This window comes from Megalobrama amblycephala, linkage group LG1 (assembly GCF_018812025.1).
Source record: "Megalobrama amblycephala isolate DHTTF-2021 linkage group LG1, ASM1881202v1, whole genome shotgun sequence".
In the NCBI taxonomy this organism is placed as follows: Eukaryota; Metazoa; Chordata; class Actinopteri; order Cypriniformes; family Xenocyprididae; genus Megalobrama; species Megalobrama amblycephala.
This window is the reverse complement of record NC_063044.1, coordinates 45,178,169-45,204,064: the sequence shown is the minus strand read 5'-3', so window position 1 is coordinate 45,204,064 and position 25,896 is coordinate 45,178,169. Positions and strand designations below refer to the sequence as shown.

At 37.3% G+C, this 25,896-nt stretch overlaps 2 protein-coding genes across 12 annotated transcripts in view; one reads left to right on the top strand and one right to left on the bottom strand.

Moving 5' to 3' along the window:
• Positions 1 to 67: 67 nt before the first annotated feature.
• crlf3 (cytokine receptor-like factor 3) lies at positions 68 to 17,979 on the bottom strand. Of its 2 annotated transcripts, none has more exons than XM_048195518.1 (9): positions 17,823 to 17,979; positions 12,914 to 13,042; positions 7,052 to 7,259; positions 5,410 to 5,497; positions 4,166 to 4,343; positions 3,856 to 4,078; positions 2,973 to 3,111; positions 2,622 to 2,734; positions 68 to 1,473 (listed from the first exon to the last, which is right to left on the bottom strand). In XM_048195518.1, exons 2-9 carry the CDS (start codon positions 13,028 to 13,030, stop codon positions 1,205 to 1,207), a joined length of 1,335 nt encoding a protein of 444 aa, XP_048051475.1. In that variant the 5' UTR covers positions 13,031 to 13,042; positions 17,823 to 17,979; the 3' UTR covers positions 68 to 1,204. The 2 variants fall into 2 exon arrangements, with proteins under 2 accessions (XP_048051475.1, XP_048051481.1); XM_048195524.1 differs by having other exon boundaries at positions 17,696 to 17,834.
• Positions 17,980 to 24,937: 6,958 nt separating this feature from the next.
• The window catches only part of caskin1 (CASK interacting protein 1), a 101,625-nt gene continuing 100,666 nt past the window's right edge, over positions 24,938 to 25,896 (top strand). For 7 of the 10 annotated variants that reach the window (XM_048195471.1, XM_048195463.1, XM_048195487.1 and 4 more), the window contains exon 1: positions 24,939 to 25,653. In XM_048195471.1, the coding sequence (XP_048051428.1) occupies positions 25,560 to 25,653 (94 nt within the window). In that variant the 5' untranslated portion in view covers positions 24,939 to 25,559. Of the gene's footprint in view, positions 25,654 to 25,896 lie in introns of all 10 variants that reach the window. The other 3 variants (XM_048195491.1, XM_048195494.1, XM_048195506.1) reach the window with 2 other exon arrangements.

Sequence of the window (25,896 nt, the reverse complement as noted above, 5' to 3'; positions counted from 1 at the left end):
CATATATTATCTTTTATTTGTTGGTTTTCTTAAGTAAACATTTACAAAAAAAAAAAAAAATCAAGAATTTGTTTAAATGTTCCAAACTGTTTATTCAGTTGCAAATGTTCAATTGTATTCTTACATCTGTATTGAGAAGGCACAGGCAAAATGAGGTAAATATACATTAATACGGTCACAGTTTTATAAATATAGTATCAGATATCTCATGGGTGTATCCTCGTTGGCTAACAAATGTTCTCTTCTGCAGTGAGGAATTACATAGTACCTTGTAAATGATGTTCTTCTACCTCAGAAACGTGTGAATTGGGTGCTTGGCCCCTCATTTTGTTGTGTGAAATATGCTTTTTTTGCTAAAATCTCCAACCAATACATTATAAACGTCACCGTAAGATAAGCCAGGTAATGAAACATGAAATGGTACAGTAAGACAAAAAAAAAAAAGTTCATCATAAAATGGCAACACTTAAGCTTAGTGCGAACAATCACATTTCTGTGGAAACATTGTATTGATATCTACTTATCAGGATGTCAATTAAGCTGTGAACAGGTGGTTTTAAAAACAGTACTTTCTAAATGAGAACACGGAGTACCAGGCAAACAAGAATTAAATACTGGTTGTTAGGTACGTCTTCTCTCAATGTTACTGTGTCCTATATAAAAACAACATCCAGCTATGTTTATGTTCTTCCACAGATACATTCTCCACTTCTGACTCGAGAAAACTCAGATACAGAAAGATTGTCAAGAGCATAAAAGATTTATCTTTGTCATTCGTTTTGAAGAACTTTTCTTTTTGCACATTTTTGAGCAGTTTTGAGTGCCTTTGATCTCTGAAGGCTTCACAGTAGATCTTTTTTTTTCTGTGGTAAACCAGACCAACATGCTTTGCAACTTAACACCTGCAGGCAAAGACTTTATTAGACTCCTCTAACATGTAACAGTCTCTTTTGTAAATATGTACTGTTATGCAAAGATCGCAACACCTGTCCACCGGTAATGAGGTCAAAGAGTAGTGGTTGGCATCTTACCTTAAAACAGTGAAAGTTTAATGTTATTCTACAGTGAGATCTGCTATTGATATAAGAAAAAAAAATGGCAAATTGTGACATCTGAACACTGTAAGCACTTGGAAAGTTTGATCAAATTAAAAGGAACTTGAGGTCTTGAATTCCAGCAGACTGGATATTTCATCATGCAACAATCAAAACACCAGCACTTTCCATCCAGGGTGCGTGAAGGAGCAGCCAAAGAAAAGGCTGTCCACCACCTGATCCAGCAGCCAATCAAACACCACTTCCCTGTTCCCTGAGCCGATCGTCACCCTCAGCTTGAAGTTTCCCCCGTCGCTAGGATTGTTGTTGTTGCTCACAGGAAAGAGGTTGACCACTTCCATGTCAAAGGTCACAGACGAGCCAACAGTGATGGCTGGCAGCTGGTTGGTCATCTCCTTTCCGTTCACAAACACAGCACCTGGAGAAGGGAAAGCACATGGTAACTTAACACTAATGCTTGCATCCCCCCAAGAAGCCTGCAGTTGGTGAGTGAGCAGTGCATTGTGGAACCATCACATGCACAAAAAAAAAAACTTCAGAAGAGAAAATGGTTAGTTTGAGCTGATTTAAAGAAACTTAAAAATGACTAGCAATTCCAATGCATCAGTTAAAAACTGACTAAAATGAAACAATCGAAGCTTTACGAATCTTTTGTTTCGAATCAGTGGTTCGGAACGTGAAAGTCACGTGATTTCAGTAAACGAGGCTTTGTTATGTCAAGTGTTTTGAAATTTCATTGGTTCACGTGACTTAGGCAGTTTGAAAGATTCGTAAAGCTTTGAAGCTTCATGAAGCAGTGTTTTTAAATCACTCATCACTGGATATTGTTGAATAAAGTCATTATTTTGTTTTTTTGGTGCACAAAAAGTATTCTCGTCACTTCATAAGACGATTAAGGTTGAACCACTGTAGTCACATGAACTGTTTTAAATATGTCTTTAGTGTCTTTCTGTGAATCTGGATGTGTTAATTATCTTGCTGTCAATGCAGGCCTCACTAAGCCATCGGATTTTATCAAAAAGATCTTAATTTTTGTTCTGAAGATGAACAAAGGTCTTATGGGTGTGGAACGGCATGAGGATGAGTAATTAATGACAGAATTTTCATTTTTGGATGAACTAACCCTTTAAACATAACATATTGTTGCTTGTGTTCATTTAGTTAAAACAGTGTGGAAAAGAAGCATTCATTATATCTAGATTTAAAGCGTCTACTAAATGCATAAATGTAGATTGTTACTATATTGTTACTATACATTAATGTGGATAAAGAATCCTGAGAAATTGTCTCACAGTTTCCATAAAACAATTAAGCAGCACAACTGTTTTCAACATTGATAATAATAAGAAATGTTTCTTGAGCAGCAAATCCTCATATCAGAATGATTTCTGAAGGATCATGTGACACTGAAGACTGGAGTAATGATGCTGAAAATTCAGTGTAGTATCACAAGAATAAATTACATTTTAACCAGCCCCAAATTTTTTAACAGTAGTGTATACACTGAATATCATCAAAAAGGTGGATCAATATTATGACGATTGAACTCTATTTTCCAGCTCGTACCATTAGTGGAGATGCAGACAGCCTGATCCCTCTGCAGCGAGTCTGTGTCAGTTCTGCTGTCCGCACACACACCCAAACTGTCACGCTTATCTGTCTGTCCAGCAGCTGTGATCCTGCAAAAAAACAAAAAGAGATTCAGAAATCAGACAAACACTGAGTGAGACATGTGATAGGCCTTATATTTGTTACTGTAAAAATTTCATTTACGATGATTCTGCATCTTTCCGTCGTTTTGAATGATTAGTTCCTATATGAGTAATATGATCTTAAACTATTTATAGTGTCCCACTTTCAAATGGTCCACAGTTTATTTGCTATAAGAGTGTGAAGAAGAATGAAACACGGATGTACTTGTAGGTAAGGGTCTGGCCACAGAAGTATGTGGAGGAGTTGGAGTAGAGCACGCCTCCATGACCAGCTGATGAGTCACTGCGCATGGCGATGTTCTTCCTACTACTTAAAATGTAACCATCCACGCCTGCAGTCCATTCTGTAAACGCACAATAAACAATATTCATGAAACATTCATTTGGAGGTGTTTTATGAACAGTTTACACAGAAATCAATTCAACATGTGTGTTATGAAAAAGGCCCAGTGATATATTCCAGTGAACGGTGCTCTGAATATACTTAGGAATCTCTTAAAGGGACAGTTCACCCAAAAAAAGAAAATTCTCATTATTTACTAACCCTCATGCCATCCCTGATGTATATGACTTTCTCTAACTATAAACCTAACACTTCTGGCCAACTGTCCAAGGCAAATTTACAAGCTTGACATAAACGTAAGTGCTTTGCGAAGTTTGCGGCACAAGCGGAAGCACAGAAATGGCCACTTCTCACAAAGTCTTCACAAGACACTTTTGTCACGTGTCACGACATTTCTCTCATTAACGCTCATATGACAGTAGACCAGAAGCAATGATTTATTGTTATAAAAGTTAAAAATATTAGTATTTTTCTTGCACACACCAATTGTTTCACTTCAGAAAACACTCAAAATTCACCCATTGGGGTCATAACTGTCAAGATCACTGAGTGGCACCCCTTCAATGGCATTATATGACTCAATTTTCATTTGTGTTTATCTGAAGACAAAAAGCCATATACATCGAGATGGCATGAGGGTGAGTAAATGGTGAGAGAATTTTCATTTTTGGGTGAACTGTCCCTTTAAGACACCCAATATAAGGATAAAGAGTGTTTGCAACGCTAGGTTTTGTTTAGTTTGTACCGTGGGCTGCGAGTGTGGTGTAGCCAGTCTGCGGGATGCTCCACGGGCTCCATTCGGTTCGGCCCTCTCCTCTGGCGCACACACGGAACAGGTGGTCGATGTGCGGGTCAAGATGGAGCACCAGGAACTCATTGTCTTTCCCGATGTACGCGTCCTCGTATTGAGAAGAGTTACCGCGACGGTACTGCAACCGGTAGTCCTGAGGGGTAAAGTCATCGTCCACCTACACGCAAATAGTACAGGCATTACCAAGAGGGTCACATGGGGTTAAAAATGTCTGATGGGCATGAACAAGGGAGGCCAGACTCACCTTACACCAGCGCACCAGCACGCCGCCTGGCCTCTCCACCAGCTCCTCGATCTGGACGGGCGGATGAGACGCCACGCTGCCGTGCCGAGCCACGTGCGAACGGAACATGTGCAGCAGAGAGTCATCCAGCTGCGCAGACAGGCACGGCACGTCCACCAGAACAGGTACCTCGGGCAGACTGAGGACACATACATTTACAAATACTGTACTTGCGCAGACTGTTATTGACAGATACTGTATATGATTCAATATAAATATTTGGTAAATAATCCTAAAGGGTTAAAGAAATATCCTGTGTTTACAACATGGCTTGCTGTCGACTGGCACATCAAGTAGCTAAATCATCTATCAGTAGCACAAAACATGCTGACATTTAAATTTAAAACCAGAAATGTGCTTTATTTTTCCTCAAATTTCTATGAATTTAAAATAAATTGTCCATGAATTGCACCATGTAAAAGTGGTTTACACAGTCGTGTCACGTTCCTTCCTGATGAAACATTTAAGTGTTATTGGTATACTTTCAAAAAAAAAAAGAAAGGAAAAAAAAAAAGTCATGATTGGATATTTTTTTTAACACTAAAACTATCCAAAAGCACAGATCCTCCTTAGACTTACAAGAGACTAGTCAACAAAATGGCGGACGGCAATGGTTATTCATGTAGAATTGGTAAGTAATGTTGAGAATTAAGGCCCGTTCACACCAAGGACAATAACTACATTTATAGAGATCATTCAAAATTGTTTATTGTAAAACACAGAAGATAGGACTGTTATTTAAATGCCATCCGTGGTAGATTATTGCTGTAATCACTGTAGGCGCTTTGACTGGATGATCCTGGGGAAGATTTTGTGATTTAAAATGAATCATAGCTAAATCAGAGTGGTTTTATAAATCGCTCGGGTGATTCAGTACATCCCTGCTAGTACGGTTGCCACCTCTCCATTAAACTTTGAGAAGATGCGTCACAAAACACAAAACAGATGAGTCATAAAACGAGGCATTAGTAAAGGTTAGGTAATGTGTTTTTCAATGAGAACTGTAGTAATGTAATTATGGGAATATTGTCTTCTGAACTTCAGAAATAGGTGGCTTTCTGTGTTCTCAAGGGCTGAAGATCTGAATCTCCATGTATTCATGGTTCCTAGACACAAACTGAGTGTGACAGTGAGCTATCAAAGCTCTTCTCCGTTCACTGGGGCGGATGAGGTTTGTTGAGAGAATGAATCTGTGTGCTCCTCACCTGTCCAACTGGATCTGGAGGGCTTTCTTAGTGAAGCTGCCCAGCTTGTCCTCCTTCTCATTTATACCACAGCGGATGGCAGCCTCCCCTGAAAGAACAGCCGTATTATTATGTTCATAACTGAACATCAGGGCAACTGTAGCAAATATAATCAAATGAGCCCTACAGGACATCATAGCAATTGCAAAATCAACTCTTAAACATTTAATTAGCTAACACCTTGATAGCAGGCAATTACCCAAATAGTAGGACTCAACAATAAGACTTTTTTTTCTGCTAGTCCATATGAGCCAGTAGGTTCAGATTTGTACTTTTCCTGCTTACTTTTTCCTGACTGTACAACAAAAAGAAATATATATTTTTAAATACAATTTATATGAATCAAATTAATTTTATTTTTAGCAACATAATTTTATGTATTTAAAACATTTAAATTTGATGTATATTTATTTCTTAAATCCTTACAAAAAAAAAATCTATAAGTAAGTAATAAGGTACTCGAGACTGTGCTGTATCGTGAATAAGTCACGGCTGAAGGACGTTGTTATTCACGATACAGCACTAGCCTCGAGTACCTTATTGCTTTTATAAAACGGTTACCACACAATACAAATATTAAAGCCAAAAATATGTAACAATGCAACTTTCATGAAGTAAGCTTTCACTAAAAGCCTTCCTTCCCCCAGAAAAAATAGTCCCTGACCGTGAACAGCAACAGAAGTTACATTAATATGCCATTAGATGGCAGCAAAGACTGTCTTTATGAGTGTGTCAGTCAGTAGCGAAGACTTTTACATTGAAAAGACTGAATTGTTGTGAACACGGAACAAAACACAACTGACAAATGCTTTGACTAGCGCTGTCAGTCACGGGAAAACCCCTTAACTGTTAAAAGGACAGGATAATACATCGTACATTTAAACAGATTTTTTATTATGAACATAGGACTGACTTGAAGGAAAATACTAAATCTGAATGCAGGTATTAAACTCGCTCACTCCATCTGTTTCTCACAATACTCTTCTACACAATACAGTATAAGATTCAATGAACAATATCAACTGAGAACAATCAGTTTACGTTGCTAAGAGTGGTGGCTAAGGGTGTTGTGTAGTGATACGCAGAACCGTTGGGTGAAGCGATCATAGACGTGTTTTATCGTGAATAAAACACAGCTATTGACCAATCAGAATCAAGTACAGGAACTAACCATTTTATACATTTTTTTTTGTTTTTAATTAAAAATATTGCCCTAGACCCCTTTTACACTGGCTCTGAGCATCTTTATCGCAGAGCCTTAAATAGCCACATTTTTTCAAGGTTTGATCAGATAGATTATATATACATAATTGCTATTCTTCAACTACTTATTAAGCAAATGTCCGACCTGATTTCATTTCATACCGTTGACATAGTCCTACAAGCTGACGTATGACAGAACTGACTGCTCAAAAATGAGGTATCCTTGTCTGGCACAAGAATAAATCAAATTTTATTATCTAATAAATACTTTCCCATAACAAATTAGGGTCTTAGCATACTTTAAAATCCCATGAAATCAGATTAGTGTGACTGTATTTGGAGAATCACTGTAGTCCGGACAATGAGCAGCCAGCCTCTTCCACTGATGTGACAGACTCACCCTCTCGGAGCAGCTCATCAGCTGTGCTGACTCCACTCTCAATGAGCTTCTGACAGTCATCTAAGGGACTGACACTGTCCAGCTCGATGTTGTCAACTTCCTGCAGCAGAGCGTTCAGCCTCTCAGTCAGCAGTCGACTCACTGCCGTCTGCAGCTCCTGGAAGTGCCGCTGCAGAGCCTCACGTGTCTGACTGGCACTGCCTCGCACCTGGACACACACACACACACATAAACATTTTAATAGTAGTGTATATATTTTTTCTTAGATTACCCACAATTTTTGTGCACCATAATTTTTTTTTTTTTACAAAGGTTAATAATAAAGTACTGTACCTCTGTGACACACAAATTTAACATGTTACGGAAAACTAGTCTTCTCTACGGAGGGCTTAAGTATAAAGAACAAGCCGATAATTAAATAAGCCCTATTTAAATGCAGAAATACACATGCTATAATAATAATATTAATAAATCAACCAATTTATTCAGAAATTTAAAAATGTACATTTACTCATATACTGTATGAGGGTTACATAAATCAGAGATAGGAAGTGCTAGTATCTATGTAATTCATTTCAATGTGCCACTGTCTGGTTTTGAATATGAAGTGTAGGACTGAAAGAGGAAGTGGTGAAAAGTGAATGGCACATTTCAATTTTCTTGATGCATCTTTCAGACTAACTGCTTCACCTTCAACAAAATGGAGCCAAGAGTGACAGGAAGCCTGGTGGTTTTCAATGTTTAAAAAAAAACAGTTCCTCTTATCTTGTGAACATGAAACTTGCACTTGCAAAAGAAGGTTAGCTTGGGCTTTTCAATGCCACGTATCAATGAACATTTGTATCTGGGCTACAACTGAACTGTACTCTGTAGCTTAAAACCTAGTGAAATACCACACACAAACACATAAAAGGACACGTTAAAGCCTGTAATCTTAAGAATTCCTCGAGTCATATTTCTGGAACGAGGAAAAGTATAATCAGCGAAATGCAACGCAGCCCTGGGCAAAAGCATGTTGACAGAAATACACAACAGACCGGCAAGCAAACATGTTGACGATTAGCACCATGGAACTCAACAGACTGCCGTCCCAGTGTGTGTAGGTAGAGATAACACCCTGTCGTCCAGGAAGTGGGAAGAGAGTCTAAAATAACACAGATAAAGTGGTGTAGGATAAATGGATGAAACCCAAAAAGAGACGGTGTTATTAATCAACCTTAGTGGAAAGTTCCAGACATGGCTTTGTTTGCAGCTGACGCAGGAAATGCTTCTGTCCAGAGACGTGCATCATTCCTCATACGGTGAAGTCTTATCGGGATCAATCGGAATATTTTGAGCCAGCACAGAATCCTTTGCCTAAATATTGTTATTCATGACAATGCGCTGTGAGGCGCGTGCGGAGGGTGGAGGCAGGATCTCAGGGCTCTGCTGCTTTGGGGATGAGGGGCGATTAGAAGTGGAGACTCCCCATCACAGGATGTTTAGACTTCAGTTTTGGGCTAAGACAGTACGATCATACAAAACTCTTTAGTAACTCTTTGGTAATGTCAGACGAACACAGACACAAGAACAATACCGCTGGAAATTGTTATGTTCATTGTAACGTGATTCAAAATTATATTCTTAGCTTGTTCTGAGTTTGGATATTGGTCAAATTTAAATAACTGAATGTGACCTTACGCCACAGCGAGAGAATGTGAGTGGGGCGACAGCACTTTCACCTCCCAATTAAAGCCCCAAATCAAGTCGTTCCATTTTTACTACATGGAAAAATTTAGCAAAATCGAAATATATAAAAAAAAATAGCTGAAATATATATTTTATTTTTCATCTGGACACAAGACATATTTAAATAAACAAAAAAAGTAAACTGTAAACATAATAATTATTAATAATAAATATATAATTAATAAAGAATTATATAAACATATATATATATATATATATACACATATAGAGTAAAATATTATTTTATAATATATTATTATTACAAAAATAACAATTTATTTTATTTATTTAGTAGTTTATTTAACGGGGACCATGGACAGTCTATGGCTGCCCCAGAATTAGCAACTGCAATCCCAATAATAATAATAATAATAATAATAATAATAATTTTTAAATTTAGAATATCTAAATTTAATCTGCAGTCTCTGGGCAGGAAATTAAAAATTAAAAATTATAAAATAAAATAAATAGAGCTGAGAGAATATGAATATAGTACTGTAAAGTAAAATATTAAAACTTAAAAAATAATAATAATAATAATAATTGACTCCCCCAACCACCACCTCAAATATAGGCATATGTATGCAAGGGTGGATCAAACATGCTATAGCTCTGTATGCTTTTCCTGTGACCATGTATTAGACTCCAGCTGGCTGCAGTCTGGCTTGTGGGTGACAGGCTGTGGAAAACAGAGGCCACTTGTAGGATTTAAGGAAGCCTGAGTGTCTGAGACATAGTGTAACAACTTAAAGAGGAAGTAGACAAGAAACAGCTAACGTTAAAGATGCAACATCAAGCTCAACTACTGCCCAGGAAGCTTCAGTTCTTTCAATACACGAAGAATCTTAGTACAGATGAGCCTCTACAACTGGAAGCTGGAAGTAGTTCTGCTCATGCAGGACAAATGTAGTTTGACCCGAAGAATGACCGCAAATGTTGTGTCACTGCTGTGAATAACAGAGCATGTGATACGATCATATCAGATGGGCTGCGCATATGGGATCTCACTCAGACAGCTGTACACGCTGTGAGGTTAATCACAGTACCGTGGGGCGTCATACAATCACCAGTCAATGATCCCAAAAGTTTGGTTCAATTCTCGGTCCTGTGTAGGATGTGAGGAGAGAGAGCTTAATTATTCTCTGAGTGTAGTGTCTCATATGAAGAGCAGGAAATTACAGCCTTGTTTACGCTCTGAATGAAGCATTCTGGGAGGTGGGGGAAGGAGGAAGTTGGGTAAGATGCCAGAAGCAAAGACTGAAGATAACACCGAGCAGCAGGCCGGCTTTACATCCTACAACCACCCCGGGAGACGTGCGGCATGAATCAGGCCTTCTGTGCTGACCAACAGGCTTCCTGGCACAGAGGATCCTACTCACTTCAGCAAAACAGCAGGAGTATCACTTACCCTTGCTCTCTCAAAAACACCCACATATGTCCTGTTATTTGGTTACTGTGTAGGGAACCACTACCTTTGTTTCTGGCATTTTCTACAGCGTGTTTGATGACGTTGTAGTATTTTTATGCATTGGTGCATGCTGGGTGTGATCAATAGTAATTTCATTTCTGTCTCTATGGTTTTGGCACGACTGTGTCCTAACCAGACGCGATGAGATAAAAACAGATTTACATGGAAGAGATCAAGATAATCGCACAAGGACATTTTGTCAGTTGCTTGGTTTCTATTTCTGCCAGTGTTACACAAAACTGGATAGAGAGATAGATGAAATACTAAAATGACTAAAACTGAAATAAAAAATTAGTTAAACAGTAAAACTAATAAAAATGGCAAAAGCACAAAACAAAATGATCAAAACTAAACATAAAAATAAAAGCCAATTAACAAATGCTATAATTCATGCATAAATAATTTCACAATAACACAATTTTACTTTTATGGACCAGAGTGGAAGAACACTAAATTTCCCAGATTAACCTATTCAATTACAATAAATTATGAACTCCAAATTCAAAAATTCCACAAAAATTTCCACAACTTCCTTTCTTCCTCAATTGGTGTTGCCAATTAAAGTGCCCCATTATGCTTTTTCGAACAATACATGCAGTGTGTAAAGGCTTGTGCACACCGGGGCGATTATCGCGCACGCTTATCACCGACGTTTAACGCCTCGCGACTAAACAAAGGGTGCATATGTGAGTGTGCGCACCGATGCGCAAAATCCCAGGTGTAAAAGCGTCATTTTTAAAAGATGGTGCCGCGCTAAAAACTGGCTGACCAATGAGATTGGGGCTTTTGTTCACATGCCTGGAGCTGCTGAAGTTACTGTAAAACACGACTTGGTGGCGCTCAAACACAAAACGGTCTTGCCAAGCACACATTGATAAAAAGAAGACGACTCTGCCAGTTCTTGGCCACACCAATAGAAGTGCATTATATGCTATTTTATTTCTGTATTTTTTTAGTTTTTTACATACAATAAATATAGTTGAGAATGTCTATTTCATAAATATGTTTATTTGCACTACCGTTCACTTGCACTACTGAAATTGTGACTTATTTGCACTACCGTTTCTGACTACCATCTCCACATGTCGTGTACATGCCATTTTATATCTGTATTTTTATTCTTTTATTTACATTTAAGAAATATTATTTAGAATGTCTAATTCATAAATATGTTTATTTGCAATACCATTCACTTGCACTAAACCAAAGACTATAGAATAACACAAGACGTGTCACTCGTATTGTTTTGAATGGGAGAAAGTGTAACGCACTATATTGCGGAATAAGTCCCGCCTTCTAAATAAGAGCCAATCGCCGACTGGTAAAGTCATCGCGTCACTGCAGTGGCCGTTAGAAGCACTGGTTTCTATAGAAACAATCAGACGCACGCCTCCGAAATGAGGCACGAGACGCGCATTTAGGTCTGCGCATGCGCATTAGCTTGATCCAGCCTGAAAAATACAGTTTTTGTCATGATTTGTGCGTTTAGAAACAAAATTTGTGAGATAGTTGTTGTTGTCAGATTTCATTGGTGATTTAAAATATGAAATTTAATCGAAAGCTTGGCAAACAGAACTTTGGAGCTGCATGATGCCCAAGATGCCCGAGAGGCGCTTCAAAGATGGCCGCCGAGTGAAATGACTTGTGTTTAGTCAAAGTCCCTATAAGACAAGCGCCATGTACTGTCAGGGAGTGAATTTGCACGTTCACTCGGCGCATCGCCAGGTATGAACACAAAGACGCATCGAAAAACTTCTTGAAAAACGCTGCCGATAAGAACGCGCGATTATCTTCCCAGTGTGCACGAGGCTTAATACAGCTGTCTGCAAAGTTTTAAAGATCAAAGTGCATGACAAATAAATTTATTGTCTCCTAAAAGAAAGAAAAGATTCTGAACTGCCTGAAACGAGCTGTCAGCAATTCCAGACTCACTTTTGGTTACAAACCTACGGAACAATGTAACACATTTGCATAATTCCAGCCTATGGTCTTTATTGGCTGCCCATAAACAATGTTGCTTTGACCAAACCCTCAAACACTGTAGCTGTAGCTGAAGCCTGGAAGAGTTTGGTTTGTGTTGTTGACATGTCGACTGTTTTCAGTGCTGCGAATCCACTTTGGATACACTTGGATGAGGAACTGAGCAGGAATTGATACGGTAAAACCGACACCATCGTTACTATTTGTATCACTGTGTATACAAGCACTGAGAAATTTGGTTATGGTAAATAGCCATTTTGTTTCCAACACGAAAAAACTAAAATAGATTAGGCCATCTTGACCAATCAGTGCAGAGTAGGCTCTTGAGAAAGAGGGGTTCAAAGAGACTGAATCTTCGATGTTTTCAGACTCTTTGAGAAGTAAGGTGAAGTGCAAAGTATATTATGTGAAAATTAAAGTGTTATTTGACCTTGGATGCATGTAGGAGACCTCTGAAACAAAAATAGGAACCTTTAAAACAGCAAATTTCAACATAAAAATAGCCAATTCTGAATCTTGCCCAACCCTGATTTCTGCAGTGTCACACTGGGTAGGTTACCCACTGTGAAATCCTGAAAATCCAACCATAAATGAAACATCTGATCATTTCTGCGTGGACTGACACTTTGCTAGTTGTTGGAAACCTATTTATTCTTCCAGTGTCAGTGCAGAGAGTCACAGCGTACCTGTTTGCGTGCCTGGCTGAGTCCATGCAGTCTCTGCTGTAGTTCGCTTCTGTAGTTCTGGGCTGCCTCGATGCTCTCCTTCGCCTCCTGCAGCAACGCCTCTGCCTCTATTGACATCCTTGTTGGCCTCTGCCAAAGCACAGATATCAAGGTAAAGTGTAGGAAAATATTTCCATCGAGAGAGATAACTTTTAGTTTGACAAGAATTTTCATTATGGGGTTAGAAAACATTACAGAGAAAGGCTAAAGCCAAAACACACCCATTCTGGAAAATGTCACTCTAACAAAGCTAAAATAATAATAACAGCAGCTTGAAATTCCACACAGGCCTGAAAAACACAGCCTGTTCCTCATGGTCTGTGCTCATAAAAATGTAACGCCAACTTTATGCAACCATCAGGCCACCATTTCCACGTCATGTGGATGTGAGGAAGCACGTTTTGAAACATAACAACATGTTCACAGCCTTATTTGTTGAAGTTTAGCACAAGGGGATGATGTAGTCCTGTATAGTTACGACTAAAAGGCTTAGATGTTATAACCTTAAGAAACCACATTCATGTCAACCGTCATATCAGTGCAAAAATCACAGGAGTCATGGAAATGAATGGTTCACCGGCCTGAAGGTTACATGTATCAAAAACAAGACCTGATGAGATGCGTGTGCTATAAACTCATACGCACAACAGTGTGAGCCACGGTTTTTGATAGGATAACATAAATCTGTCTGACACTACTGTGTGTTTGTGCTTTTGCTTTAGACAGCAAATTTGTGAACAAGGGACAGTGGTTCTCAATCCAAAAATTATTCATATTCACATCTGTTCTGAGATGTATTTTGTTGTTAACATCAAAGACTATATGTCCAAACAAACTCAAAAATATCTGTCACTTGTCATGGCAATATGCTAAAATAATATTTTTGGTCTAGTGTTTGTTCTGTGTTAAAGGCCAGTAACACAGAGGGACATAGCGAGAACTCTATATAACAATAAAGTTAATAATCTATTTAATTCTATAAGAATAGTAAAGTCCACCACACAGCTATAACAACATCAACACAAAGGAACGATATCGCTGGAATCACTTCTCAGAGCTTTTTTTCCAATCTGATAAACAATAATAACACTGACAGCCAATCAGAAGTCCACCAGACTTTAAGCACTTGAGCATTTAAAGCAGCAGATGACGCAACTGCGGCACACACTAATAATAAACAGAATGATATCATGTATTGTGGTGAATGCTAATGTAGTTATCGTTATAGTTATCATTCTTGGTCTGAACTTTATGCTGGTAATCACATTTCTGTGATGTATTTTCCTATTCAGCCATTTAACGTTAATAATTTTGTAGCTCATGGTAATATTAATAAATGTAAATTTGTTTTACGTTTGTACAATAATCTTGATATATATATATATATATATATATATATATATATATATATATATATATATATATATATATATATATATATATATATATACACACACACACTACCGTTCAAAAGTTTGGGATCGGTAAGATTTTTAATGTTTTAAAAGAAGTTTAGTCTGCTCACCAAGGCTGCATTTATTTAATTAAAAATAAAATAAAAACGTAATATTGTGAAATATTATTACAATTTAAAATAATTGTTTTCTATTTGAATATATTTTAAAATATAATTCATTGAAAAGCTGTATTTTCAGCATCATTACTCCAGTCTTCAGTGTCACATGATCCTTCAGAAATTATTCTAATATGTAGATTTACTGCTCGAGAAACATTTATTGTTTACAATTGTACAAAATATTTGGGTACAATATAGTTTTTTTTATATAATTATTTGATGAATAGAAAGTTCAAAAGAACAGTGTTTATTTAAAATATAATCTTTTGTAACATTATAAAAGTATTTACTATCACTTTTGATTGATTTAATGCATCCTTGCTGAATAAAAGTATTAATTTCTTTAATTTCTTTTCAAAAAAATAAAAATAAAAATTCTTACTGACCCCAAACTTTTGAACGGTAGTGTATAATGCTACAGAAGCTTTGTATTTCAGATAAATGCTGTTCTTTTGAACTTTCTATTCATCAAGGAATCCTGAAAAAAAAAGTACACAACTGTTTTCAACATTGAAAATAATAATAAATGTTTCTTGACAATCAAATCATCATATCAGAATGATTTCTGAAGGATCATGTGACACTGAAGTCTGGAGTAATGATGCTGAAAATTCAGCTTTGATCACAGGAATAAATTATATTTTAAAATATATTCAAATAGAAAAGTTATTTTAAATTTTTAATAATATTTCACAATATTACTGTTATTACTGTATTTTTAATTAAATAAATGTAGCCTTGGTGAGCAGACGAAACTTCTTTTAAAATCATTAAAAATCTTACTGATCCCAAACTTTTGAACAGTAGTGTATATACATACACTGCCCTCCAAAAGTTTGGAAACACCCCTGGCAAAGTGTGCTTTTGGACGATAGCAGCATAAATCCTTATCATTTTTTGGTGCAAATACATTACAGTAACTTGACATTATCATTGAAGACCAGCAATAATAATTTTCATTTTGATTACATAATAATGGCAATATATACATGTCAAAGTCAGACATGCCCCTTCACCAGCTGTGATGCCTGGTTTAAACTTGGCCCAGGTTTGTAAAAGATTTTTGGGTCAGCACACCTTAATGGCTTCAACAATTGATTGACAATTAAGTTTAGAATACAATGAACCAATCAGAACCCAGTTTAGGTCAGATAGCTGCTAATGGTAGATTGTATTGGTAGATCGAAAATTTAAGTTTTTTCTATGTATAAACTGTGTATGTAATAAAATATGTTTTCGTAGTATGTGTTGTCCCTTATCAGTGCAAAATGATCACAAATTAAAAAGGATTCATGCCAATATTGTCCAATTTTCTAGGGCGTTTCCAAACTTTTGGAGGGCAGTGTACATTAGTCAAACCAAAAATTATTCAGACATTTTTTATATTTTTGGTATATTTTTACTAGAGGGTGCAGGACACTATAGTTCATTTATGTAAGTGAGGATAGCATGTGACATATTATACCCAAAAATTCTTCATACAGTGGACTACCAGTAAAATTCATACAAATTTGAGGACCAAATATTATTCAGACACTTTGACCTGACCATGTTTTGCTTAAGTGTTATCTGACATAATTAAGATTAATTTTTTCTGACACAGTTTAACTTTGAGATCTTGTCATATTTTATTACCATTTTTTAAATTAGAGTGAATAAACTGTATTCATGAAAGAAATGCTCAAGGTGTCTGAATAAATTTTGGTTTGACTGTATCTGTTTGTGAACAAGGGACAGTGGTTCTCAATCCAAAAATCATAAATGTTCACTACTGTTCTGATTCTGGCTTTTGGACAGGAGAGCACAAATCCAATGCAACTAAAAATGTTTATATATATATAATTTGTTGTTAACATCAAAGACTATATGTCGAAACAAATTCAAAATTATCTGTCATATACACATATACATAAAACATTTCTACAGCTACTAACCAGAAAACTCACTTCTTTACTGATCAGGTTATCTGTTTTGAGGCAAGCATGCTACAATGAAACCACTTCCGTTGATGTGTTCCGTTCAAGTGAAAGCAACTGCACTTTCCTTACATGTGCTCATGTAACTTAAACTTACAAGCATAACTGAACTGAACCTATCCATATCCAAAACTACGCCTCAACTTCTGTACAATAGTGCCTGCGTAACACTGGTCTCATTGTGCAGGACAGAACAGCTGCCTGTTTGTTTATGCGTGTATCTGAACACAAGTACAGTGCAGGTGGATCGGCAGCTCTGTTCTGCAAGCTATTCATTTTAGCCTTGTTTAACACAAAGATGCTGACCTCAGTGCACAGAGCAGAGAATACTCTCAAAAACACCCTTTCATCCATACAGCTGTGAGAGAGAAACCTAAATAACAAACTGTGACCTGCACCAACAAGCCTGTGCTTCCACACTCATCTACCTCATGATCAATGTCTGAAAAAATTCGTCAGCCGCATATTTAGCATATTTCGACATTTAATTATCAAGGGAAAGGGAGGGGTTCTCCAAAAATCATAGTCTAATCCTCTGATTTAGCAGCAGGGTTCTTATCCAGACTGGGGTTAAGAGCATTAAGACCAGCAATTATATTATATCTATTGCTCTTCCAGAATCCTTTCCCACAAGCAAATCCATCAGGGAGTACTGCAGAGGACTGGCTATCTTTCAGAGGGACGTGAATGACCTAGATTCAAAAGACAAAAACAATCTGCTGCCAAAAGACAATGTTGGGAATTCCAGGATGAGATGTCTCTGATCTGAGGATCATGTGTCCTGCTTCACAATCTGTGACCGTTCACTGATAAGGGCCCTTCTCTTAAGATGAAGACCAGAAGATGCATTTAAACAAGTCATCATTCTGCTGTCCATCACCTTCACAGTATATTCCTCTTTTGGTCCAATCTAAGCATTAAGAGGACAGTTATGTAAAGTGCAGGATCTCTCTATGGGCCATACTGATGCATCATGCACTCTCAACATGTTTATACATGTCCAAAACAAGTGGAAAGTAAAGGCAGATGGGAGAAGAGCAGTACAAATATGTAAATATTAAACATGCAAATCAGCTTTGAGAAACAACTGATAACTAATACAGTTAGCAGTTATTTTAAAATTGAGAAAGAAGCAGTTCATGAGGCTCTTCTGTGAGGATCGCCACACCAACACTCATCACTTTTACTCACCTCAGTTTTACAGTAAGCTCTTCAAACCGATCCACCCATAAACCTGAGACAGCATCTCTAGCTAAGCGCTGAAACATAAACTGTAACAAAAACATATGCTATTATTAAGAGATTTTTGCAGTATTACCTTATGCGATCCTGTCTTGTGTCATATTAACTTCTGCCGCGGAGTTCCGCCATTGACGCCCTGGCAACAGTAAAGAGCTGGAGGCACATATTTTCACTTTGATACAAACCCGTCGTCCAATCATATGCCGCATCACTGTGTTTTCCTCCTGTCTGCTGTCAGTTCTAGCCAATCAGATGATTTAACCGCTCTTAACCCCGCCCCATCTTTTGGTAAAAACCCAAAGCTCACGAAGGCGTCAACAGAGTCCCTAGGCGTCAGACGACAAGGGAAGGTAACTTTGTGTTAATCGCAAAATAAGAGCTGGTGTCTTTAAAATATTTGTGAATTGTGAACAGAAGCTCAAAGAAAATGTACAACCTGTAAGAATACGGATGATCAAATTCACTGTGAAATATGAAAATAGTTACTATAGTATTTATTATAGTAAATTGTATATATTATTTAGAACACTTTGTTAATGAATGCTACATACTGTAGTATTAACTATAGTGAACTGATAAACTGTAATAAATACTGTAGTATGCTTTAGTTTTTACTACAGTAAACTGTAGTGTATATTGTAGTATAATATACCCTTTGAAGACTTCAGATGCAAAAGCTTCTTAGTGCCATCTGAAATGTTCTTCTAAAATAAGCATTTTTATCAAGCTTGTATGTTTATGTTCAGTTATTTCACTTTAATGGCAATGAAAAGGACCTATTAAAGGGTTAGTTCACCCAAAAATGAAAATTACTGTCCTCAGGTCGTTTCACACCCATAAGACCTTCATTAATCTTCTGAACACAAATTAAGATATTTTAGCTGAAATCCGATGGCTCAGTGAGGCCTCCATAGGGAGCAATGACATTTCCTCTCACAAGATCCATTAATGTACTAAAAATATATTTAAATCAGTTCATGTGAGTACAGTGGTTCAATATTAATATTATAAAGCGACGAGAATATTTTTGGTGCATCAAAAATAACAAAATAACGACTTATTTAGTGATGGCGATTTCAAAACACTGCTTCAGGAAGCTTCGGAGCACAAATGAATCAGCGTGTCGAATCAGCGGTTCGGAGCGCCAAAGTCACGTGATTTCAGCCGTTGGCAGTTTGACACGCGATCTGAATCATGATTTGACACAAAAGATTCATAACGCTCCAAAGCTTCATGAAGCAGTGTTTTGAAATCGGCCATCACTGGATAAGTGGCTTTTTTTTTTTTTTTGCCGCACAAAAAATATTCTCGTCACTTTATAATATTAATATTGAACCACTGTACTCGCATGAACTGATTTAAATATGTTTTTAGTACATTAATGACTTGAGAATAAATTCATTGCTGGCTATGAAGGCCTCACTGAGCCATCGGATTTCAGCTAAAATATCTTAATTTGTGTTCTGAAGATTAATGAAGGTCTTATGGGTGTGGAACGGCATGAGGGTGAGTAATAAATGACAGAATTTTCATTTTTGGGTGAACTAACCCTTTAATAGGTTCTTTTCATTGCCATTAAAGTGAAATAACTGAACATAAACATACAAGCTTGATAAAAATGCTTATTTTAGAAGAAAATTTCAGACGGCACTTAGAGGCTTTTGCATCTGAAGTCTTCAGTTGTAGAAAACTTAGTACAGTATTTGGTAAAGTAATTTGTTTACATTACTATAGTTGTTATATTACCACAACAACTATAGAATTACAACCCGAATTCCGTAAATGTTGTGGGACGTTTTTTAAATTTGAATAAAATGAAAACTAAAAGACTTTCAAATCACATGAGCCAATATTTTATTCACGATAGAACATAGATAACATAAATGTTTAAACAGAGAAATTTTACAATTTTATGCACAAAATGAGCTCATTTCAAATTTGATGCCTGCTACAGGTCTCAAAATAGTTGGGACAGGGGCATGTTTACCATGGTGTACCATCTCTTCTTTTCAAAACAGTTTGAAGATGTCAGGACATCGAGGTTATGAGTTTCTGGAGTTTTGGTGTTGGAATTTGGTCCCATTCTTGCCTGATATAAATGTTCTTCAAAGGTGAAAGATCTGGACTGCAGGCAGGCAATTCAGCACCCAGACTCTTCTACGACGAAGCCATGCTGTTGTAATAGCTGCAGTATGTGGTTTTGCACTGTCCTGCTGAAATACACAAGGCCTTCCCTGAAATAGATGTCATCTGGAGGGGAGCATATGTTGCTCTAACACCTTTATATACCTTTCAGCATTCATAGTGCCTTCCAAAACATGCAAGCTGCCCATTACCGTATGCACTTATGCAGCCCCATACCATCAGAGATACTGGCTTTTGAACTGAGCACTGATGACACGCTGGAAGGTCTTCCTCCTCTTTAGCCCGGAGGACACGGCGTCCGTGATTTCCAACAAGAATGTCAAATTTGGACTCATCTGACCATAGAACACTTTTCACTTTGAAACAGTCCATTTTAAATGAGCCTTGGCCCACAGGACACGAAGGCACTTCTGGACCATGTTCACATATGGCTTCCTTTTTGCATGATAGAGCTTTAGTTGGCATCTGCAGATGGCACGGCGGAGTGTGTTTACAGACAGTGGTTTCTGGAAGTATTCCTGGGCCCATTTAGTAATGTCATTGACACAATCATGCCGATGAGTGATGCAGTGTCGTCTGAGAGCCGAAGACCACGGGCATCCAATAAAGGTCTTCGGCCTTGTCCCTTACGCACAGACATTTCTCCAGTTTCTCTGAATCTTTTGATGACGTTATGCACTGCAGATGATGAGATTTGCAAAGCCTTTGAAATCTGATGTTGAGGAACATTGTTTTTAAAGTATTCCACAATCTTTTTATGCACTCTTTCACTCTTTTATTATCCATCTTTACTTCTGAGAGACCTCTCTAAGACATCCCTTTTATAGCTAATCATGTTATAGACCTGATATCAATTAACTGAATTAGTTGCTATATGTTCTCCCAGCTGAATCCTTTAAAATTTTCATTTGTTGCCCCCCGTGCCAACTTTTTTGAGACCTGTAACAGGCATCAAATTTGAAATGAGCTTATTTAGTAGATAAAAGTATAAGATTTCTCCATTTAAACGTTTGTTATGTTATCTATGTTCTATTGTGAATAAAATATTGGCTCATGTGTTTTGAAAGTCTTTTAGTTTTCATTTTATTCAAATTTTAAAAACTTCCCAACATTTCCGGAATTCGGGTTGTACCACAACAAATTAATTCAAGTACTTTACTATAACATGGTTCAAAACACTATAGTATTTACATAAATTACTATAGTATTTTTTCATGTGGGCTCCTATTTCATCAGCTCAATGATTGCATAAACAAACCCATCATTTTTTATATGTATATTTTACACACACACACACACACACACACACACACACACACACACACACACACACACACACACACACACACACAGGTTTGTTTTTGTGAATTGTGGGTACATTCCATAGGTGTAATGGTTTTTATACTGTACAAACTGTATTTTCTATCACCCTACACCAACCCTACATCAAACCCATCACAGGAAACTGTGCACACTTTTACTTTCTCAAAAAAACTCATTCTGTATGATTTATAAGCCTTTTGAAAAATGGGGACATGGTGAAATGTCCTCATAAGTCACCCTCTCCTTGTAATACCTTTGTCATACACATGTCATTATACAAATTGTGTCCTGATATGTCACAAAAACACACACAATACACACACTTCCGAAGTAACATGAACATCATATTTATTTTTTAGGCAAATGTAAAATGTCACTCCTGTGTGATGTAATTCACCTATAGCCTGCATGACTAACAGTGCTTGATGCTGGCATATTTCTCCTAAAGCAGTTTTCCTCTATATTGAAACCATTTTCCTCAAGCCTCTTGCAAAGCTGGATGTGAGAAAACAGTTATTGACAGTTGTCTTATTATATAGCCTTTATACATAACAAATGGGTCTTTTTTTGCATTCTTGCAGCTGTAAATGGAAGACTCTTCCAACACTTGTTGTTGTTGATGACAGGGTGATATGCAAGAAGCTCACCTTTGCTTGTATGTGCTCAAAGTATAAATGTAAATAAAAAAAGATGAATGTAAAAGAACTGTATGAGAATTTGAGTGAATGTTAACTATTTTTAAAGTAAATGTAGCCGTGAATTTTTTTCATTGCATATTTTTTTTGTCAAATTGTCTCAAAGACGGCTCATTTCTAACACAAATAGTGCGATTATAACACATTAGTGTGTAAAAGATCTAAACACACTTTGTGTTAAGATGGTTAACACAAAATGTTTTGTCCTTATATAGACACATAGATGTTAAGAAATAACACAGGTTGTTCTGTTTCCAACACATCAGTTTTGTGTTGTAATTAAGTGCTCAAAGTATTATTTCAATTGTTCATTTGGTGCTGAAAAGTATTTCTAAAAGCTTTCAGAACTGTTAGTGACACAACACACGATATTCTCACGTTTTAAGTTCAATAGGCCTACATGGTCTTTAGATAGTGTGGGAGCCACAAGAGGCAGCTGTCTCCACCCATTCACTGCATTCTATCTAAAAAAAAAGACTGACAGCTGAAATTTAATGCGCGCTGTGAACACTAGAGGTCTGCAAGATGTGATATGGCATTTGAGAAGTGATTTTCTATTATGTAACACTGGATGGCGCTGGATCACAGTCAACAGTACAGGGTCAGTAATGTCTGGATGGAGGATGTGCAGATACAGAAGACGTTTGGTGATGATGATGATTATAGCGAATCGGTGAAACTTAATGTTAGAGAGTTACAACACAAGTGCTGCAGAATGGCTTTTCATATATGTTTGTCATCGTTTAAAATATGTTAAATGTCCTGGCATGTTTTAAATCTCGTGTTATTGCTAATAGTTTTCTGCTAATGCAGTGTGTTGCAGAACAGTCTGGGATAATATAATTATTAACGTTATTATTATGTTTAAGTCAAATTGGGTGTACAAATCAGACCCACGAAGAATGTTTCAGAGATCACTTATGAAGATGAAACATTATGGACTTGTTTAGACGTTTTGCTCGAACAGTAAGCTATTTTTACACAATAAAATGACAAATCCTGTCGTCATATACGCTTACATGTCGTTCAAAACATGTATGACTTTACTCTTTGGAACACGGTTTGATTTTGGTTTCCATCATTTTGAAGATTTTGTCTTTGATTTCCACCATTTTGAAGAATATTGGAAACCAAACAGTTTAGGTAACCACTGATGGACAAACAAACGAACAAACACTTTCACATTTCTCAAAGTATCATCTTTTATGTTCCACAGAATGATTGACAGAACTGATCTGGTGGGTGAATTATCCACTTAAAGACTGGGTGACGAGGTCAGTAACTTTCAGTGAACAGTTTTCAAAAATTTATTTAAAAAAAAAACCTTACAATATTAGTACAGTTTTGTGAGGTGGTAAATCAAGTGTTAAGTAGCTGTGAATAGAACATGACAGTCATGTCTGTGGATCCTGCTCTGAAAGAGGGTGATTGTGCTTTGACTTGGATATCAGACGCAGAAAGAAACCCCATGTAGTTAAGACAATAACTCTGATCAGGCATTCAGGGAACAGTTTTGTTTTGTATAGGCTTCATGCAGCCAAACTCTTTGCACCCTACTTTGTAATCTTTAGGCTCCTTCAAACTGAAGAGCTGACAGCATTACTGGGTCTGAGAGGCAAGAAAAACAAAACTGCAAGTGTTAATTTATGCCCTGTGTATTCTTTTGACTTGTAAGAAAAACAAAACAAAGGAAAATGGCATCAATCCTACAAGACAATGCAGGTCAGAAATACTCTTTATATCTATCTAATAGTGATTTATATATTTCACTACGACTTTTTAGATTCTAGTATTTACTCATTAGATACTAGCCTACTTAAAGGAATAGTTTGCTTTCAAGTGAAAATCACCCCAAGCTTTACTCACCATCAAGCCATCCTAGGTGTATATGACTCTTTCTTTCTGATGATCACAATCGGAGGAATATTAATAAATACTGACGCATCCAAGCTTTATAATGGCAGTCAGCGAGGATCATTGAGTATGAGCTGAAGACATCCATCCATCATAAACATACTCCACACGGCTCTGGGGGGTTAATAAAGGCCTTCTGAAGCGAAGCGATGCGTTTGTGTAAAAAAATATTCATATTTAACAAGTTATGAAGTATTATGAAGAAAGAGTAGTTCAAAAAAGCTTACACTATGTCCTACACCTTCCCAATTCAACTTACGGAAAAAGCTTAACTGACCTTTTTTTCTTAATTTGAATACGGAAGGGCATCTGTTAGAAGCTAGATGTTTTACTTCATAACTTGTTAAATATGGATTTTTTTTACGCAAACACATCGCTTCGCTTCAGAAGACCTTTATTAACCCCTGGAGCCGTGTGGAGTACGTTTATGGATGGATGGATGGATGGATGTGAAAGCTTGGATGCGATTATGTTCATCAGAAAGAAGAAAGTCATATACACCTAGGATGGCTTTAGGGTGAGTAAAACTTGGGCTAATTTTCATTTGAAATTGAACTAATCCTTTAATCCAATAGAGACCTACAGTATCATCACTAATAGTTTTTTATTACTTACTAATAATCATTCCTTTATTAATTATTCAGATTTACTACTTGCATATTAGCACCTGTTTATGAGAAATTAGTATCTATTGTTAGTAACATTTCTTATGTCACTTGTTTTTTGCTTCATTTTTGGGACATATAATGACTGCAATTTTGTTAATATCTGTTATTAGTGACAATTTAGCAATGTTTAGAAAATGGAATAGTTACTTGCCACTATCAACACTACTAGTAGTAAATGAAGTAGGGACTAATTCAGTACATGGATTAGCCTATTTACTAATTAAAAATAGATACTAGTTCGTTTTAAAGGAGTAAAGTTAAATGGGTATCCAGTGCACAGGTGAGTCCAGCTGTAATCCATCTTTGGCAGTTAGGCATAAGGTAGGCTACAAAACAAGATCATAACAAAGTTCCCAGTCTTATGATACAGCAGTGCCTGAATGTAGACTCGTAGCATGTGGCTGTCAGCACTGGAATGGGGGGGGGGGGGGGGTGTTCCTACACTTTGGGACCGCCCTCTGGATGAAGCGGAGCCATTTACCACAGCAATGTCAGCCCAATCCACGGCTGGGGAAATGCACATTGCGCGCTCCTTGTGTATTTCCATCGCAGCATAGAAAATAACGGTTCGAGCACTACGGAGCGATGGCACCGCCGACTGATGCGTCTTCAGCACAGCCTCACGGATCCCAGGAAAAAACGCTCGTGGGAATTTAAAGGAACATTGATTTAGCTGTATGCATCGCATAAAGTCCGCTCACGCCACCAAAACGTGATTGAAGCTGATTTATCTGATGATGGTTTTCTAGAACAAACTGTTCATTTTTGGCCATCACAACGCAGACTGAAGACTCGATCCATCACCGATGCGTTAATCGCAAGTCAGTCGCAGTGTTGCTTATATTATTATCTTCTCGACATCGGAATAAGAACATCTGTGATTCATAGGAGCCAGCTGCACCAGCTCTATAGTATTCGAGCATCCTTCCGCCAGTGTGCATCATCATCCTCATCATCATCATCATCGCGCCCTGCAGCTCCATCGCAAGAGGGAGGATCCGCAGAGGAGATCTCCGGGCAACACCACACACACATTCAGAGGATGCTTTGGATGTAAAATAAATAACGATGGGGAAAGATCAGGAATTACTTCAAGCGGTGAAGACTGAGGACCTGATGACGGTGCAGAAGCTCCTGCAGAGGCCCAAACCTGGGAAAGCAAGTAGGTCTTGCTTGATTTTTATTTAGAAAAAAGCGTTTGCATTATTGCTTGCCATGTTGTCATGGCTGGTAGGCAAGAGAGATCGTAAGTTGTTGGATGTACTTTCTAATGAGAAGAAGAACACTTGCCCTACCTTTCAATTATGGCTTCATGTTTACGATTTCACTCAAGCTGTTGAAAAGACCAGAATATGTGGTGCTGATGTCCTCTTAAGCTTCCAAACTATCCTAGGTCAATAAGATT

Coding starts and splice junctions, on each gene's coding strand:
- crlf3 (XM_048195518.1), bottom strand. CDS start 13,030: ATGTCAATAGAGGCAGAGGCGTTGCTGCAGGAGGCGAAGGAGAGCATC. Junction 3,112..3,855: donor CACCACACTCGCAGCCCACG/GTACAAACTAAA, acceptor GTGCGTTTACAG/AATGGACTGCAGGCGTGGAT. Junction 2,735..2,972: donor GGCCAGACCCTTACCTACAA/GTACATCCGTGT, acceptor GTTTTTTTGCAG/GATCACAGCTGCTGGACAGA.